General features: G+C 45.2%; 1 protein-coding gene across 3 annotated transcripts in view; it reads right to left on the minus strand.

The window, feature by feature from the left end:
• Positions 1–263: 263 nt before the first annotated feature.
• Positions 264–20,591, minus strand: part of AMOTL1 (angiomotin like 1) — a 94,110-nt gene continuing 73,782 nt past the window's right edge. For all 3 annotated transcript variants that reach the window (XM_026109190.2, XM_064505114.1, XM_026109191.2), the window contains 6 exons: positions 14,291–14,440; positions 10,471–10,661; positions 8,103–8,228; positions 5,955–6,181; positions 5,079–5,348; positions 264–3,712 (listed from right to left, as the gene is read on the minus strand). In XM_026109190.2, the coding sequence (XP_025964975.2) occupies positions 3,609–3,712; positions 5,079–5,348; positions 5,955–6,181; positions 8,103–8,228; positions 10,471–10,661; positions 14,291–14,440 (1,068 nt within the window). In that variant the 3' untranslated portion in view covers positions 264–3,608. The remainder of the gene's footprint in view (positions 3,713–5,078; positions 5,349–5,954; positions 6,182–8,102; positions 8,229–10,470; positions 10,662–14,290; positions 14,441–20,591) is intronic.

The following is a 20,591-nucleotide window of genomic DNA, read 5'->3' on the forward strand; positions in this document are numbered from 1 at the left end:
ATGATCACACTGAGACCTCATCCTTCTTCCTTGGCAAAGTTCTTAATTTGATCCTCCGCTTTGCAGACCATTTTGTGCTCACATATACTTACTGATAGCAACTACTGTGGGGCCTTTCAGTAAAAGTCATGAAAAACAGAGGAGATGCAACCTGAAAGTCACTGAGGTGTTAATTCCTAGTCTTAGTAACTTGTGTGCAAAGCTTAGATTTGAAAAATCGTCTTTTCTCAGGGACTGAATACATTTCACACTGGAAAAGTGAGAAAAGGAACATTTTTATACATTTATTATATACAATATTAAGGCACAAGTTTAAACAGCAAAGAATAAGAAATCTTTGGCTGACCAACAAAATCAATATTTGCTGTGGGTAACACACAACATTCTTCATTTTCTTACCTATGTACAAATAACCGTCCAGCTGTACAACACTGTACACCAACCTTTCTATACAACCAGCAACAATAAAAAATGACAGTATTTTACAACTAGTTACCAATGTCACCTGGAATGGCTACAACACATTTTCACAAAACACAGTAAAATTCAAACAGCTGGAAAGAATAGTGCACTGCTTTGCTGAGAGAGGTGAACTGATTTATGGCAGTAGTAGTCCATGCAAATTCTGCTAGTGCTTTGATTCGGGAGGGAAGATCACTGGTCCTTCTCTCTTGGCAGAAAAAATATTTTGAGCTCAACACAAATAAGGAGAGTGAACCTTTATGTTTATTTCAGCTGCGAACTCGAAAGCAAATGAGATTTGCCTACACTGTAATTCCGTAATAAACAGTTTCCCATATGTGGACACAAATCTGGGGCAGCATCAATTGTAAACACACCTTTGGATACCGGAAACTGAAGGGACTGTTGTTCACATGAGAAAGATGAGGAGCGTTGCATTCTAGCTGACTTCAAGAAGCAAAGCTGTACCACTAAGACAGCGAACTAACTGAAAGCAACATCATGCACACTAATCAAATGCTATTTCTGTGGGACGCCTCGCTGTCTGTCTGTACAGAAGTTATTAAATAGTTTCATCAAAGGAAATAATACAGCCAGCAATAAAATGCTTAGGGACTTCCAAGCAGCTGTGTATCCTTATTTCTTGGAGAAGACCAATGAAGTGAAATACTTATCATTCTCATTTTACTTACATTCCCTTGCTTTGTCTTCCTCCTGCCCTGCTCCCAGTAAAGATGATGATCCTACAGTGCTTGTTCACTTTGAGGAAGGGTAACTGAGGTGGGTCAGTGCTGCAAGGTCAGGAGGATACTAAAGGCTGAAGCCAACCTCTGCCACATGGAGGCCCTGGGTTTTATGCAAACACTTAAAACTTTTAAATTAACTTTAGAGAAAAAATAAAATTATTTTACAAGGCATATATTAAGCTGCATAACATCTTCAACAGGTTTACACATTTGGTTTTGCAATGCAAAGCTGCTAATACTCAAAACACACAATTCTCTGTTGACTAACAACCAACCTACCACTGCTTCTTTCAACAAGTGCAAAAATCACAAAGAGGGTGACACCAACATATGCCTAATTCTATGTACACACAAAAAATAAGTGCATAGATTTAACGCAGTAATTCGTTTAAAAAAGAAAAAAAGAAGCAAGGTATCTCTTAGCCATGCAGTTTTGAGCACGGGGCTGGGTTCTGGCACCTGCAGGCTTTGAGACTGCAAAGACTTTAGTTTTCTGTGAAAGCGGAGTTTAAAGTGCCTGCTGTTTTCACAATCAAGAGCTCCATTTCGATACCTACAGGAAGACATGACCTTAGGCCAGTCCTGAGCACATGACTACTTCTGATGAGAGCATCCATCACTTTCCCATTCTAGGCAGCTTCACATAAAATCCTGTCACCTTTTTTCCAAAGCCAAGTTCTTCCTAATGTCAATACAATGAACTAGAAGATTTGGGAAGAGAAAAAACAATATAAAAATATCTCAAAGAGGAGAATTTCCCCATCAGCATTTGCAATACACAAAGCAAATGGTATGCTACAATTAACACTGCTGGTGAGTTGGCTGTCTTCGTTATTGCCACCTCTCACAGAAATCAGTGACTAGGCTGAAAATGAGAAATGTTCTATCCTGGGTGAAAACAAAGTGAAAAGAGACTGTAGCTCAGCACAGAAAATAGATGACGCTCATGCACTGCTATGCAGTTAAACCCTTCACAGCCTGATCCTACACCCCTTAAATACCCAGTCCCACATTAATCTGAATGGGGGGGGGGGGTCTATATGCTCAAGGAAGGTAGGATTTGGCTGCAGGTTCCAAAAATAATGAAAATTCCAAATTCTTACCACAAACACCCTGATTCTTTCATTGTTATGAACTATTACACAGTAAGGCATCTTCTGATCTCACATGTAAGCCAAGTTTAATTCTACTGAAATAATTTCAAAGCCATCAGTGATTTCTGCTCTCCTCCCATCTCTCTACTGTAATTGCCTCCCCCCCCGCCCCCCCGTTTCAGTTACCTCGGGCTAAATTCTGTCCACAATTACATGCTTAGATTCACACTTGTTGAAACCTGCATGCCCCGGCTGATAGCATCTGAACTCGTGACTGAGAACAGAAGATGTTTGGGGAGAGCTGCAGAATGCACTGACGCTCTCCTACAGGGACCTGTGCTCCCGTGAAGGCGCTGCAGGACACTGGGGCCACCGTGCTTCTTGACACTGCTAAGCCCCCCTGCCCTGCACTAGCACATCCGTATAATTAAAAAGCTCTAGTTCCACCTGTGCTGCTTCCCACTTGACTAACTCTGCATGCACACCCGTTCAGTGGAGCTGACTGGATCCTCCCCTGACTTCCCCTCCTGAAACCTTCCCAACAGTACAAAAGGGATTGCTTCAGCAGGTTCCCACCCCCTTTTACATTCCTCTTCCATGGGAATTCCAGCAAACAACTGCTCTTACTGAAAGAGAAGTCTTAGCAATCTCTGAGTTTGCACAACAGGAATATTTGCACTGCAAATCCAGCTCCAGGAGTAACACTTGTCCAGCCAGGAAAGAGACACCCGACCTGCGCATCCCAGGAAAACCACACCATGCCACTTCAAACAAATACTCACAAGAACCTGCTGTGTACATCTAAAGACCAATTATTCACTAAAATCAAGCAGTGAATACTTCTGAGAAATGAATCAATTCTAAGGAAGATGTAAATTTCTCCTGGGTTATTAATAAACTTCCACTGGCCTCACAAGAGCCAGGATTTCTCTCCCTGTCTTGGTTGTAGCTAGACAGCAAAACAGAACCACACTGTGCACCCACTCTAAAACTTAGCTACCTTCTCTTTACACCAGAAAATGCAGTTTCCTTTTTTCCTTGACAATCACCTTTCCAAGCCACATTCTATTTTCAACGCCCCTTTCTTCTCAGAAAATCCCAGACATTCATTTCATCTTCCATTTTCAGCTGTCTTTCCTTCTCGCCTGGTCCAAAGTCACAGCACACCAGACTCAAACTTCTTTTCAGGCACAAACTTTCTCCACCTTTCTTCAAACTCTCCCAGTTAGTTTTTAAGGTTGGCACACCAATGACCTCCTTGGACCTGAATGTATGCACACAAACCCCCAGAGATGCCATCCTTTGCTCAGATGAGAACTTCCATCATGTCTGCATCAGGGAACTCAGGCTTGTGGAGCAAACTGCTCACTCTGCCCTTGTTGTCAGGTGGCTTCCCATGACTGCAGTTATCTGGAACAAGAAGAAGGGAAAGTAGGTCTTCACCTCAAATTCAACAGCAAATTGTTCAAAGCAAATATAAATCAATGGCAGTAGGACAGGGACAGAGACATCTTAACCACACATCCTAAATATTGAAGTCCATACTTGATCAGGAGGCCAAGAAAAAGTAACCCTGAATTCCCTGAGCAATGAAATAATGTCACCGATGACAGCAGGTTAGTTAGTGTACCTGGAACGCAAGGTCAGGCACAAAAATGCGTATTTAAGAGATACAGACAAAAGTACCTCTTTAGCTGTGTCCCTAATGAGAAATAGACAGGTGATTGCAAAAGATTTACATGAGATTAACAAGTTATTACGCATCGGCTGATCCACGGTAACAGTCCATGTGTGTATTCCTATTCTGCTTCAGCTACAAAATTCAGGAGCTTAACTCGTCATGAAGGCAGTACACAAATAACCAGGGAGATGGATTCATCTAAAATATTCTACTTTGCCACAGGGACAAGCTAAGAGCATGCATATGGCCGCTCAGAGTTTATAAGTACATTAACTAGGTATTAATTATGACACATTACTTAGGTATTTATCCTCCTCACCATAGTTCTTGACACTGTGAGATTCAGAAGGAAGGACTCTTAATTCCTTAAAACAGGGAAAAGTGTGAAAGGCTAATTTAACAGGATCTGGAAACAAATTCCAGTCTCATTTGCACAAAACACAGTAACCCGGAGCCTCAAGCAACGAGTGACCCTGCCCGACTGACGACGATACGCGGGAAGCTTTTAGGAGAGCCTACTTTTGAGAAGACATGAATGGTAACTGAGAACAGATGAGAAGAGATGAATACAGATGAATGGAAACTGGCTTCTTAAAAAATAACATTTTAAAAATAAGTGTCTCCACTTACTAGGGCAGCAACGACACAGCTCCCATCATTCACAAATAATAAAATTATATTTCTACACAAAATGAACTATTCTCCATTTTCTGCTTATTCTCCCCCTCCCCAAGTTTCCTTTAAAATGTAGGGAGAAAACAGTGCCTAAAACCTTAAACGTGATTTAAGTCGAAAAAAACAAGGAGGAGGGATTTGTCTGACTGAGTGCGCGGACGCGGGGCGTTTTCAAGGTGCAAAACCCTGCGACCTCCTCCTGGCGCCATTTTTTTACCTCGGGCATCACCAAAAAGAAACACCCTACGTTTGCGGGGAGGGAGCTCTGCCTGTGGCGAAGCAGCGGAGACCCCCCCGGCCCTGCCGAGCTGCAGGGCCAGATCAGAGGCTTCTGGAGCCGAGCGTCGTCCTGCAGAAACCTCCCCTCCCAGGCCGCATGCCGTGCCCAGCCTCCCTGCGACCGCTGCTGGCACCGCTCACCTTTCTCGCCGGCGGCCCGGGCCGCGGGGGGCCGCGGGGCTGGGCTGTGCACGGCGGTGGCGCCTGGACGGCCTCGGCCGGGGAAGGAGGCGGCGGCAGGCCAGAAGAGCTCGGCGCTTTTGTCGGTCTGCGTGCTGCTGTCTCTGCTGCCCGTCTTGGCGTGGGAGGCCGGCGCCGGGCCGGGGGCCGGGGCGCACGACAGGGAGGGCGGCGGAGGGGCCGGCGCGGGGCCCGCCGGCGGCTCGAGGGGCTCCTTCCCCAGCAGCAGCCCTGCAAGCAGGCGGCGGTCAGCAGCTCGGCCCGCATGGCGCCATGTTGCACGCCCCGGCCCCCCTCAGCGTGGAGACCCCGTCGGGCCACCCCGGCCGGCTGCTCCCGCCCCACCGTTGACACCCACAAGGGCGGCAGCCACAGCCAGCAACAGCCTTGTCCGAAGGAAGAGCTGCTGCTTGCAGACGCCCACCCCCGTCCCAGCAGGCCCACCCCATGCAGCACCCAGGCCCCGTGCACCCCCCAGCCCAGCCGAGGCTTATTTCCCCACTCTGAGCTGCCACGGCCCATCGCAAACCCCTGCCCGAAGCCATCCCTTCATTCCACTTTCACCAGGCTTCTTCCTCGCCCCGATTTGGTCTTTACTCCCACCAAGCTGCCAACATCATCTGCTGGCATCTGGGAGTATTCCCCAGACCTCAGCCTTCTGCGATGACTGCAGAAATGGTTCGGTACAGTTGGTGACAACCAAGATACAAAGCAATGACCCATCTTTGACTCGGCCGGTAGGTACAGGTTGCTCCTGGCTGGGGGTGTTTTCACTGCGCTCGGGCAGCAGGGTTGCAATCAAGCCGCGGACAAGCCAAAGCCGAAGCACAAACTCACCTATGCTTCCCTTCCAGATCTTCTCTTCCTTCTTTTCCTCTGCTATCTGGTTGCTGGTGAGCGAGGTCTGGCGCGAATGGGCGCCCGTGGCAGCCGCGATGGACGGGACGGACCGAGCTGGCCGCAAGCTCGCACTGTCGCTTTTCCCAGGATCCTTCCTGGACCGCTGCTGAAGGACCTTGATCATGGCATCTTTCTCAATTATTTTTGCGTGGAGATTCTTTATTCTGCCAAAATACGACAGTTCTGCTTGCAAAAACGGACAAGCTTGTAGGTCACAGCCCACCCCACCCCACTGCGGTGGAACTGGTCCCCGGGTCTGTCCTGCTGCTCTGTCAGCTCTGGGCTGAAGTGAGCCCAACAACACAGCTCCTGCCATTTCCCTGGAGGGATAACTGCACAGCCTGAAATGGGCAGTGTTTCTCACTCTGGAGCCAGAACAGGGAAATCTTTTGCGAGGTTAAATAAACCCATCTATTGCTGTGGCTTCAGTAAACAAGAAAGAGCCATGAGACTGCTGGAGGCTGTGGATCACTAGTATCACTGAAATGCAAAAATCCCCCCGCAATACTTTGGGGCCAAAGCTGGAATTCCTCATTTTGGCAGACTTCATTGGGAGGGGTTTGCCTAAGTAAATATTATCTGAATTAACTGAGCTAACCGCATGATTTGGGTCTGTTGCTGGAATAAAGATCTACTGCTGCTGAAGCTAATGCAAAAAGTTCCTTTTGGTTTCTGTAACAGTTGAGTTGGTCTCTTAGTTTTCCCTAAATGCTGCAGAAAGAATCAGCACTCAGCGTACAGAGTTAAATAAAACTCTATTTTTTCAATACAGACCCCCAAAGACTCTGAAGACACACAATACTGGTTAGTTAAGACTTTTCTCTGGGAATAAGAGGGGATTAAAGACCAAATCATATTGGAAAAGACTGAAGCTTATATATTATAAAAATTTTACAGGTACAAAATTATAATCAAATGACTGTATCTTTAGTGCAATATACAATATATAGTCAAATGCATCAGCATTTTGCGATGCAGTTGCAACTAAAATGCCATGTCTGCAAAGCATATAGATACAAGGGAGATAGTAACTTAATTTTGGCTTTAGTTTTCACAATCAGATGTCTAATTTGCAATGAAACACAAGATCCTAATCTATCTTTAATGAAGCCAATGGCAAAACTCCATCATTTCATTGGAAGGAGGACAACAAACCCAGTAAAAACAATCATTTGCATCTTCTGCAAACGACAAATATATCGTTTTATAAAATAATCTGCATTTTTTTTGGTAAGAAAGCCAAAACTGAAGAACTGTTTTTTAACTAGTTTTTCAGTAAAAACCTAGGAGGCATATAGATTTTTACTCATCAAAAGGCCACTTTCACTCCAAAGAAGTCTGGATTAAAAACACTGGCCAGGTCTAGCACACATTTATCTACACGGCCACATGTCCATTTGTGCGCCGAAAATGGAGAAGTATTTGTGCAAATGAACATTTTTCTGATTGCCTGTGTCTAAAAAAGCTTAGATTTTCTACTACTACTTGTAAATGCATCTTTTTTAGTGGCTTTTGATGCTAAATTTAGAAGGTTTGTCCTGAAATGCTACTGCGAACTTTGTACGACTAAGATATTCGTCCATCCAGAAGGAAAAATAAGCAGGCAGCCAGCTAATGAGTAGAGAGCGGTGCAAATGCAAACGCTCGCTTTGCTGATTCTGTAGCAGTGGGATTAAAATTTCAGCTTTTATGACTAGACACCCTTATTTCTAGCGGGGGATTTTCACTGAGATTAAGCAAGCATTTAGCTTCCTCGTACGTCAACCTACTTTTACTAGGAAAACAGCCGTCTGTTTTTAAGGAAGTCACTTTTGGCATAAAGATGTAACTGCAAGGTAGGGAGGAAGTTATCGAAGGGACAGTGATTATTTCATCACTATATTGTAATATCGAAGAGCAAAACTAAGTCGGAGTGAAGCTAAGCCCACCCTTTCCAAGCACACTGCTAGCGTGTGAGGGGCAAACGAAACGATGGGCATCCCGCCGTATCCAAAAGCGTCCCCGGCTACAGCCACGCGAACGCTGTGACGCGACCCCCCCAGCACGCGTCCCGGGGCGGGCAGGCAGTTAGCAGCAGCACCGTACGTGTACTCCATGTCCTGGCAGCGGCGGTGAGCTTGCACGACCTCCTCCTCCTCCTGCCAGACGCGTGCCTCCAGCGCGCCCTCGCTGTAGCTGCCGCTCCGTGAGTGCGTCGGGGCCGAGGTGTCCCTGGCGAGGCAAGGCAAGGCAAGGCACCGTCAGCCCCGGCCCGCTCCCCTCCCAAAAATGCACCCTGGCAGGAGCAAGCTCTGGTTTAGTAATGTTCTGGGGGTCGAAACAGGGCCTGGCAGTGCCCTGAAGCTGTCCACAACAGTGAGGCAGGCTCCTAAAACCGTGGGGCTGGCTTTTGCAAATGAGATCGGCAACTGCAAAAAGCCCCGAAACCCCCATTCAAAGAAAAAAATCTTTACTATTAACTCAGAGGGATATTTGGCATGAGGTTGTCTTGCTGTGGTCTATTCTTGGCTGAGGCTTAGTCATTAATTTCATCAATAACTTGGATGATGGAACAGAGAGCCCACTAAAAACTGTGGGTGACACCATGGGTGGGTTAAAAAACATCCTGGAGGACAGGGCTGGAAATCAAAGGGCACTCAATGACTGGGGAAATGGTCTTGAATCAACATGAGGGAATTAAAAAACTAGGTACAAAGTAGTACACTTAGGGAGGTGAAAACAAACACAGAAATTGCTGTCTAGACTGGAGTGCAAAAGAAAAGGATCATACTGAACCATACACTCAACCGCATTTAAAAATGCAAATCTCACTTTAGGATGCATTCAGGGGATTTGGTTTCTAAGAAATTCGGGAAAGAGGTTAATTTTCCCATGCTCCTCATGGCTAGAAAGCATAGCTGGAATACCTTGTCCGCTTTTGGGCACACTTTGACACAGACAAATTGGAGATAATCTAGACAAAAGCAACAGGAATGGGAAGAGGTTTAGAATACAACATTGAGGAATGACTAAAGGAAATAAATAAGTTCAGGCCAGGGAAGACACAACAGGGGAAATGTGTCTTCCAATATTTCAAGGGCTGTTGTAACATTGACAACGATCTGTTGTTCATCATGTGCACCTGGTAAGGACATAAATAAATTGACCTAATTTGCAGTAAAGAGGTTTAGTTTAGCTATTAGGAGAACCCTTTTAATTTGAAGCTTAATGAAGCACTGAAACAGGGGACTTGGTGAGACCATGAAATTTCAGTCATTACAGGTTTTTAAAAATAGGTTAAACAAACACATTACAGAAATGGTCTCAGTACACTTTTCTGCCACAGCTAAGAAGCAGGGACTAGATGAGGCTCTTTCAGACTCATATTTCTAATAAATAAGTGCAATTTTCTTTTAATTCTGTTTGTCTTTGGAGTTCACGAGTCATTTTTTCAGGTTTCCTGTGCAATCAGAAGGCCTAGCAAGGCTGACGGACTCTTCAAACAAGTCACCCCCAACCACTTCACAAAACATACCAGTATTTGGAGAAACACCAAACATGAGAACCGAAAGACAATCAGAAGAGTTCTCAGTCTCCGTTGTTTTAAAATACTGTTGCAACCTCTCTATTTTTCTGCACTGCTGTGTTTGAAGTCAGTTTTACTTCTTGGCCCTCATGTAACAAAATAACGCTGTTGTGTTTGACTTCACAAAGCTCTGAGAGAAAATCTTCCATGTAAAATTTATTCAAAGAAAAACATAAGAATAATAAAAGCCCCCAAACACTAGAAGTGATATTTATACTAGAGTTCTCAAATCACAGTTCAGTTTTGGTTTTGCTTTATTTTATTTTTGTATAAAGCAAAACCCCTATATGCAGGATTTTAAAAAAAGAAGGTCTCCTTTTCAAGTGGTACTTAAGACTCTGGCTCCCGACCATCAACAGTGACAAAGACTTGTGTTACCAGTGGCAAAGAAAAGTTACAGATCTTCCCTCTTGAGTTTAGCTGCAGTCAGTGGGACTTGCAGGTGGACCGTGCCTCAGAAAGCCAAGCCCACAGTAAAGTTAGAGCATTTCCTGGGAATAGTACTGCTCTGGGGCTATATAGCAAGCTGGGTTGAACCCAGTTGTATGCTGACAGAAGTTCCTCCTCGCTCCGTTAATGCTGTTGTGAGGAATTACCTTATCTGTGCAAAGTTGTCTGGCATGTTCAGATTTTGCTGTGGAGGCCACTGCTGGAGTCTGATGCTTGGGTTTGCTAAACTTTTGGACCTGGGTCAGGAGGGCAAATCCTGTTTTAGCTGAATATCAAATCTTGAGGGCATTATGCCACTGAGTGGTGCATTAACCCCGGTGGAGCTGCTCAGCAGGGGAAGGTAAGCAAAATCCAGCCTTAAGAAAATATCCATTCCTTACTATTCCCCCATGCTCATTCCACTGAGAATATAGCTGACTGCCTGTAATAACATCTTACCTCTCAGTTGCAGCTGTGGCTGCAGCATTCATGGCAAAGTGCCTGATCGTACTCTCCTCCAGATACTTCTGCTCCCACTTGGTCATGTCCGCTTCCAGCGCCAGAATCCTTTCCTCCTTTTCCCGCACTAGCTCCATCAGGGCCGGCGCATTGTGCTCCGGGAGGCTGGCTGGCTGGTAGCTGCCCTGCCTCTGGAGGATGGAAACAGTGACAGATATTCACCCCCTGCCAACTGCGAGAGCTGCCGGCCTTTTTCTTTCCACGTCTTCTCTGGAGCACACAAAGACATCCCCTGTTGCTGCCTCAGCCCAGGGCTCAAAGCTTAAACAGGGCTCCTTGTCCGGGAGTGAATTTCTGAACCGAGGAGCTGAAAGCTGCAACCACGGAGATGTAAAATGGCTCTCAGTTTGTGGTTCCCAGCTCCTCGGCAGCATCGTGACACCTAGACCATCGCTTCAAAAAGAGGCCGATGCTATAAATGGATACAGCAACACTTCCAAGTAAGGGCTGTGTTGTCAAAAATTTCCAGTACTGGACAGATCTGCCAGTTTTACTTCTTAGCTAAGGGAAGGCCAGTCTAACTGCCTACCCCAGCAAGGCAAGAGGAGCTGGTCAGAGAAGGGCTGTGCAGCCAGCGAGGAGCAGAAGGGAAACCCTGTGCTGGGACCCAGTGTCACCACGTTGCAGGAGGCCAGGCAGCGTGCTTCTCTAGAGGCTTGCAATAGCCAGCACACACTTCTTGAGACACAAGAGCACGCAGACAGAAGTAGTGGGCCAGCTGCTCACTTGAACGGATTTTGTGGGATACCTCAAGCCAAGATATCCTTCTCGGTGGGACTTTGTCCACTTCTGGGATGGCTGGGCAGTGCTCCCTACAGACAGGTAGCTACTACTAGAGGGTTTATATAAAAAAGCAGAAAAAAGTGACATAACCCAGCTACAGCCCAACGGAGAATGCTAATTTCACAGCAGCCAAAATACCACTGAGAAGTCCATAGAAGTAAATGTTTTTTACGATAAAAAGTGCAAGAGGTTTGCTACACTCCACAGGGCACTATACTGTGTTAAAGGGAAAACCATGTGTCAGAAGCACGTGTTTTTCTGCTGTGCTACACCACAAACGTCCGCTGGCAAAGGCCATCACTGATGCGGCATCAGCCACTTCCATGCTCTAAAGCACATTTTCAGCTCCTCCTTCTAGATGCTCATCTTCTGGTTACAAAAAACCTAGAGATACCAGGAAAGGATTTCAGCCTTTTGCTTTGGTGTGGTACTGATGTGTTTGAAAAATATTTTCTGGAATACTCCAATATGGAATAGACCTTCAGAGCAACTGCTGTGGCTCCACTCCTGCAAAAACATCAGTTGCACTACAAATACTGTCAAATCCCTAGCAGGAAGATAACATTTGGAAAGCTGCTCTATAAAATGGCATCCTGGCACATCATGGGTGCCTGTCTTCTGAATTCCCAGTCAAAGCATCTGCCTCCCCTGCACACTCAACAAGCAATATGTAAGTCAAGAGGATCTTTTTCTTGTTCCTAGCTCACACACCAGCGGCAGTGCAGGTGGGCCTTGGGAACTTGATTAGCAATTCTGTGGACAGCACGTGAGCCGCAGGAGAGCCCGGCCTGCTGTTTCCTTGTGTGCTGCGTCTCTATTGCTGGCTGCGGCAAATCGTTGGAAAAAAAACTCTTTTTCTCCGCTGTGACACAATATTTCAGAAGATATGACTGATGACTCAGGGAAGACATTTCTGAAGTAAAAAAAGTCGGTTCATTCCAAAGCAACATTTCATCTCAGAGTTGTGTTTTACTGGCCCTTCTAAAATCTAAAGACCACTTATAAAACAGAAAGTATAATACCAGTATATAAAATATAACAATAATAGAAAAATACTCAGAACACTCTCCTCTCAAAGCAGATAGGTGAGACATGAAGTCAAAGTATTTTTCTTCTTGACTCTTCCTAAATAAAACTGGTACAGGCATTTGGGAACTATGGTAACCTAAAATGCAGTTGATAATTACAGTTCCAAAAAAATTAAGCAATCTGTAAGTTACAAAGGAATTTTCTGGCAAAATAAGCAGACATACCCCGAACTCCCAAGACAGGGATTTATGCAAAAGTCCATCCCAGTTACTCAATGTATCAGTTTGCCCCTGTATTGCAGCCCAGAGAAAAACCCTTTTTTAGTTCTATTTTTAGCTTCACTTAATTTTAATTGTATATTTCTTGAATATTCATTCACTGACATCAGTGTTAGCATGTTATATCCCTACTTCATGGTTTTGTTTCATTCTCTGTTTTTTTGATTAGACAAGAGAAGGGTGAGGGGCAATTGAGAACAGCTACTGGAAGGAGACAGAAACAGCCTGTCCTCCAAGGCCGTGGCAGACAGGACAAGAAAGAAGTCCTTGCTGCACTTCAACTGCTGCGAGGTAGAGTCCAGTTAGACCAAAAGGCTTTCCAAATAACAGCAGTCACAGTGACCCAAAGGAAGAGACAGCCTGGACCTGTGCAATTGCCACACTGACTGGATTAGGCAAACACCTGTCAGGAACGGTGCTGGGATGAGCTGACCTTGCCCTAGGGCTGCAGGTGGACAAGTCTGCAGGGTGATGTCTCCAAGTCCCCTCTACCTCTGTGATTTTGTAATCCTTTGATGATGCCAGCAGTTATTTCTCAGTTGCATCCTGCTGGCAGGATCAGATCCTCTGCTTTTTGGCAACACAAACTCTGCATAACAGCTACTCTGTTCATCATTAGTGGCTCATAAATAAGGAAAGGTTATTGTAGCAGATGCATTTCTTGACAGAGATAAGAGTGAGCCCTTCAAGACTTACAACAGCATCACGCTTTGCTTCTGTTGTTTTTTTCCCAAGTGGTGGTTTAATATAGCGCATCTGTTCGCTTACCTCTGGAGCCACTTCCTATGGGTTCAGCATTCAGTGCTGGCTATAGACTGGGATCCTCTCTACAACCTCATGCTTTTTTTTCCTTCTCACAGATGACTTGACTTTGGGTCTTGGGGAAGGAGAATGTGAGAGACTAGGTTGCCTACCCAAAGGAGTAAGTGTGCATAAAATATGAGCATAAAAATATACCTCTGAGGACACAGGGCTGCCAAAAAATCAAGGGGACATAGACAGAAATGCATATCTATTCTTCTAGCCTATTCTGGACTGGATTCAGATTTGAATAATTCCTTGTCTGAAGATGACAGCCCCATTTGTCTCCAGATCGATCATGGGCAAAGGTTTCTGTGAACCAAGTACATCATCATCTTTGTCTGGAATGAATACTGCCTCTGTCCTTGCTTCCACTTTATCAGATTCATCAGACCTTGCCTTTTCAAAAAAAAAGACCAGCTGAAAACTATGGGCTAAATCTCATGCCCATGTGTATCACAGCTTTCCTTTCCTCCTGCAATACTGAGCTGATGCTGCACAATATGCAATTTGTGGAGAGAAAGTGGAGAAGGATATTGTCTGTCCTCCAGTGATGGAGTGGGGGCAAGACTCTCCTTGGCCTTTGGGAGTGGAGCCCCAACCACTGCCCGACCCCAGTAACAGGGAAGAGTCAGGCAGCATCCAGCAGTGCCACTGTGCCAGCAATGAATAGTCCTCACAAGCTGCCATTTAAAATCAGTAATTAGAAGTGCTTTGCTGAGGAAAGAATTACTTGAAAATCCCAGCAACCTGAACTCTAAAGCAAGGTGACCTCTGGTACAGCTGAAAACAGCTGTCCCAATTTACAAATAGACCCTGGGTTGGACCCGATGGCTGGGCACGCTGGGGGCCCATGGTGCAGCCCTCACCTGCTGCATCCTCAGCGAATCCAGCTCCCGCTCGAGCCGTGTGCGCAGCCGGCGCTCCATCTGCTCCCTCTTCTCGCAGGCCGCCTGCAGCTGCGTCAGGGCCTGCTGCAGCTTCTCCACCTTCTCCACATAGGCCTGCTTCTTGCGGAGCTGGGGACAGCACACGGGGTCAGCAAGGGAGCAACATGAGCTGGACTGACGGGGCACAAGCCCCCACCCCCAGAGCACCCAGGGCAGAGAGGAACCCATGTGCTGCTGGCATGCAGAGTTAGGTGTGAGCATGACTTTCACCTCTCACTTAAGCCAAAATTGCAATGGGGAAGGACAAGTGCTAGAGGATACTTGGATACAGCCGGGAAAGGGCATGGCAGGAACCAGCTGTGGCAGCTCTGCCACGTTCAGAGAGAAAGCGGGCAGAGATCTTTACACCCTGAGGATTAACTATCCAAAGAACCGCCTGGCACTTTCTTAACGAGAGCTGTCATGGTGGTGAATATGCTTTCGGCAAACACAAGGGACTGACCTCAGCAAAGAGGAATCCTGGTGGGCATCATCAACCTGCGGTACACTGCACGTCGTTAGCAGCTAAATGGAGTTTCCTTTTTTAAACACTGCATATCTGCTCAACACAGTGTCTCCTGATGGAGAAAGGACAGCCCCAGAAGAAAGAAGATACCTGCTGGGGGTGAATGGGGCAGTGCTAGGTGCTAGGTATGCTTCCTCGCTTCCTAGCCATGCAGATGGACAGACTTGCTGTCAGCTAAAGCCATGCCCTCTTTATGCATACTGGGATTATTTAAGGGCCAAACACTACAAAAGGATTTTGCAATATGACATTTTATGGCCAAAGACTGCTCAAGTAGCATACCCTAAAAGGACTTTGCAAGTGGACTGCAGACATTTAGGATGCTTGGCTGCTATTATCTGGCATTTATTCTTCTGGCCTCCTACCACGCTAACTGAGTGCTAATTGACAAACAGCAAGGTAACGTGATATGGGCTCCTGGCAGGAGCTGACATGCTTTAGGGCCGCTGGGGAGAAGGGGCTGCTGATGCTGGACACGCTCAGAATCACATGTGCTGGACACTGAGATAGGCATCAAAGTCTGCTCTGGGAACTGGCTGCAGGCCAAAAACTGGCACAAAGAAGGGGTTTGCTCCTGGGAGCCAACCTGCAGCTCCCAGCACCTCTCAGGACCGGCTCCAGGGCCAGCTGTGCAGCCAGGACAGAACCAGGCACCATTGCCTTTCCCCAGGAAAAGTCCTCTTTCTCAGGAAGCAAGGATGCAAACCCAAAAACTCACATGCTGGACTGTGGCAGTGGGACCTGTTTACCCCATGGACTACAATTTGGCCCCAGGGAAGACTAGGTTTACTTCTTCTCCCCCAGCCTTTTATAGTTAATTTTCTTTTTACAAGCATGAATACTTTTACCTTTTTAAATACATCTGCCCTGTAGTAGAGAAAGTATCAGTGCACAGAAACAAAAGCTGCAAACCCCAAAAGGCCAAACTGACTCTTGACTTAAACCCCTGCCTCGTAAAGGGAGGGTTAATCAGTTTGAATGTTGGATCAGAACATTTTGCTAAGCTCCATTCAGACCTCCATCTGAAGCAGATGTTAATGGAAGTGTTCAAGGTCATTGCCATGATTACTAAGATACTTCCTTTTCAGGGCTTCTACTCTCCTGTTCGTCTTTTACTCGTGCACTTGTTTAAGACTTGGAACTTTTCAGAAGCAAAATAGGAAACAGAAGAACACATTAACCTCAATGTTAGCGAACTAGCTGATAGATAAAAGAGGCCTGCATAGGTATTATGAGTTGGCTAAGCCAGACCCAAAAAGATATTCAGTTGCCTACCCCTTATATAAGTACTTAAATTGCTATTGCAAGTAACAGCAATGTAGGTTCAGGTATATGAGGCCCCTAAATATCTCTGTGGACCTAGAAGAGGTACTGCAAAATTTGCAGCTTCATTCCTGGGCATGTACAGTAAATAAAACCTGGCTCTGGTTCCTCATGGGCTGCAGTGGGACAATGTAAGCAGCCTCCTCTTCATCAGAGTCCTTTGCTTAGCCTGAGACTCTGGCGTTGCAAAGCAGAAGTTTTCCTTGCATGATGCCAGATTCACCTAGGTACCTACCCACCCATTACAATAATAACAAAATTGCTCTCCTTGAAATTCTTCTGCCATTCTAAATCCATCCATTGCACAAGAGAAGTGAAATATAGGCTTGTTTACAGCACACAGCAAAACAAAGTTTGCCCTAAACACATCTCCACAGCCAGGTCCAACAGATTGCAGCATAGCCTCCTTAACCTGTCATAATCAGGGTCAGGCTTACCAGTCCTGGGGACTTGAATAAAAATTAATGAAATTATAATCCAACTAGTCTCCAGCAGTAGCAAGAAAATCACACTGCTCAGGAGCTCTGCAGGACAGACACATCCATGGCTTCCTAGTGACCATGTTGTTTGGCAAGGAGGAAGCCGCCTGTGCTGTCTCCCAGTCGTGCAGAGCTTGGCTCAGTGAGCTGAGCTGGACTCCCAGACTCCCTCCTCAGCAGCAGACCTCGTCTGCTCCCATGGGGTCCTGCTGTCTGCGGGAGAGGCCGTGCATACCATGCAAGCCAGAATTCAGCTTAGCTAGAGCAATTTAAACCCCTGGCCTTACATACTTTGCATGAGTGTACCTCGACTTGTGGGAATGAAGCAATGCGTACATATTCCCTGACTTAGTAAACAACTTTGCTCAAAACATGCAAAAATACAGTTCCCACATTCATAAATTCATAGGGAGGTTCTTGAGCCAAAGCTGGCATTTTTATCCTGCCTGTAGATTCATGAGTAAAAAATTCATCCACATACATTTAAAAATCGAAGTACAAAACGTTATAATTAAAATTAATGGGCTTGTCAGTTCAGTACCCATATGTGAGGAAGCAAGACTACAGTTGAAAATAGATGAATCGAAGATACACTACCTCACAGATACATAGATTCAAAGAAAATATAGCTGGAAGGGACCAGTCCGTCTTCCTGCTGCAAGGTATGATTGACCTACCTAATACTTGGAAGATGTCTGTATAACCCATTTGTAAAACCCTCTGGGGTAGGGATTCCACAACCTCCCCCAGCAAAATACTTCGCTGCTTATTTTCTTTTACTGCCAGAAAACTTTTACCCTAATGCTAATCTGGCGCTTTCTTATGCAATTTAAGCAAATTACTTCTTGTTCTGTTTCCAAATTGTGATCTGCTAGAGCAAGAAGCATTTAATGAAACAATTCACATATTCACGGGATCAGCAAATTTGCCCAAATGCTGCCCTTGTCCAAGAGATTAGGAAAATAAAAATGAAGAAGAGCTAAGGCTATAAGGAGCCAGTCCAATCCTGCTCCTGATCAAGTAAATATGTCTGCGTAGCGACCAGTGGGTCTTATGGTAAAATGTCTGCACTGAGTACGTAACTCCCGTTTGAGTTACAGCATATCTATTAAAAAAAAATCTATGGAATTGAGTTAAAGACTGTAAAAGATGGAGAATCCACTATAACTCTAAGTAGGTTGTTCCAGTGTTAATTATTCTTACTCTTTACTTCTGGTTTGATTTCCCTAGCTTCAGCTCCCAAACACTGCATCTCGTTATTTCTTATGTTAGATTAAAGGGCAATTTTTAATCTGACTGACAGCAATCCCTTCTTCATGTACATGCATATGGACTGCAGCTCAGTCATCTCTTAACTTTAATTGATCACAGCAAAGCATATCTTCTGGAACTGAAATTAATTCTACAACTGTTTTCTGAACCCTCTACAATTATGCAGTTTTCTATTTGAAGTGTGGATGAGACACGCTATTCCAGTAGTAGTCTCCCAAATGACATGTGGTGATAATACGACCCACAAATTTTTGAATTATATCCTTCTACCAGCAGGCACCCAGGATAATGCAGATTTACATAGTATGTTATTTTATGCTAATTCAACTTAATAGCTACAACTTATTTCTCAAGTCTTGCTTTAGAAAGCTTTTAAACTTCATTACATTCTGGTGGCAGAAGAAATCCGTGGGGATTTACAAAGCTGTGCATGACGCAGAACTCTGTTAATAATAATAAAAATTTTCATTTGAGTGCTTTTCTTCTTTTTGCTTCAATATATTCCAATTATAGTAAGAATCCTTGATTTAAGATGACAGTTCAAAACTCCAGCAATGTGCCAAACTGAGCTGCAAAAACCACAGGCCCATTGTACACCACTGAAAAGGTGCTCCGATTTAATAACAAAAAACAGGCCAAAGGGAAAGGGAGCACCAGAGCTTGGACACACACAGGCAGCCACGACTTAAGCACTATCCATGCATCCCTGGAGCTGCATGAGCCTTCCTGAAACCCTTAAACTGCAAGAATTGGGAGAAAATTCAATTCCTCCTAGAATGAAAAACCACCAGGTTAATTCAGGTTTGCTCAGGCTGAGGGCTCTGGCAAATACAGTTGCATCACCTTCAGGCCCCTGAGCCTCTAACAAGCCCTGGGCAGCAGGCTACCACCTCTGTAACACCTAAAATGTTCTGGGCAGGAGGTTACCTGCTCTCTAGCAGAGATGGTGGAGGAGAACATTTGTCCATTCCTCAGCTCCTCCAGGTCACAGTCCAGGATCCCAGCTCCAACCCCTGGCAAAGGCACTTTTGTGTTGGTTTACCAGACAAGGAACTGGAAACTTGAGATCCCAGTGAATGTGAGACAGAGCCTTCAGGCTGCAGAAGTATTCACAGTCCAGAAGGCACAGAATAGCTTCTTACACTACCCGCCTGGAAATCTGCATTTATGCTTCTGCTACCTTCACCAGCATGTAATCTTCAAGTTGACATTACCTGCCAATACCACACTGAAAGTCTGTGGAGCAGCCAGGAGCTAAACTTATTACTTTAACTTATTACTTTCTGTCCCCTGTGTGATATTGTGACTACAGGAGCAGGTTTTGCCACCTAAAACATTCTTTTATTCAGCCACCTTCTAATGAAATGCAAGTAGAAAACCTCTGGTTGCCTTTAAGGCAAACAGTGTCAAGTCAATAATGTATAGATTAAAAGTACGTTAGCTCCTGTGGCTACCCCAAAGGGACTGCCCTAAATACACTTGGATGGTAAGCAGACTTCAGTCTAACTAACAGAGGAGCAGCTAGACTTAATGTGGTTCTCTTCTTGCTGCCAAGTGTATGTACACCAGAGGGTAAGGAGTTTTTAAAGAAGTATTTCCAAAGATGAAGTCAAAATTGTCTAATGGGAAGGAACAAAACAGAAATCACTTTCAGCCCTTTCACATAGTACCTTAAATCTTCCAGGCTTTGAGTAACTAGTAAGTAGCCTAACTGGAGTCTGTCATCATAGATACCCTGCTAAAAAACATTCAAATATCACTGAGGTCACTTCACTCTTCATCTTTCCAAGACAGAGAAAGAAAATGAACTTAGTTACTTGCAGGTATTTCAGAAAAGACCTTCCAAGGCTACGTCCTAGACCCCGACATCGAAAGACCTCTGCTCCCACCTGGCTCTTGTGGATTCATCCCCAGGACAACCCTTGGAGAGGGCAGGAGGGAAATGAGGCACCAAAGGGGACAGACTTGCCCAAGATCATGCTGGCAGTGTGTGAGAGAGCACCTACCTCTACCCAAGCCTCCTAGCTGACTATCCTTCCTCTCATCAGTGGCCCACTGCTCAGACATTAAAGATCACATTTATTCTCCATAAAATGTCCTCCCTTTCCATTGGTCACAGGGCCAGAGACTTTACAACCAAAAAGACCTATTATGACAGTCTTGACTGATCTTCCACAGTGCACAGATTTTCAGACAGTCACTTCTGCATTAAACCTACATTTTCTTCCTGAAGGTCCTTGAAATTTAGAGACCTCCAATAACAGAGAATCAACAACATCACTCAGTAGTCTGTAGTTATATTTACAGTTAAAACTGAGCACTATTTCCATTTTGAATTTGTCCAGCTTCAGCTTCTAGCTACTAGATGCTGTTGGGCATTTGTCTGTTTAGTTTGAAGAGCCCTCTGTGCCTGGGATTTCTCTCCCCACCTGAATCCTTATTTTCATTGACCAGACTCACAGGATCATTGCTTAAAGAGCTCCTGGGGGGTTTGCATAGACGGCACTTCTTGGGTCTCATGGTAGGATAGATTTTTTCAACTCTCAAATAAATATTGCAGTTCTTTGTAGCTCTAAATCCTGGAACATTTACCACCAGGCAGATCAGCCAGTTCTTTTAAGACCGCTGGTTAGATGCATTT

Source organism: Dromaius novaehollandiae, chromosome 1 (assembly GCF_036370855.1).
Source record: "Dromaius novaehollandiae isolate bDroNov1 chromosome 1, bDroNov1.hap1, whole genome shotgun sequence".
Taxonomy (NCBI): domain Eukaryota; kingdom Metazoa; phylum Chordata; class Aves; order Casuariiformes; family Dromaiidae; genus Dromaius; species Dromaius novaehollandiae.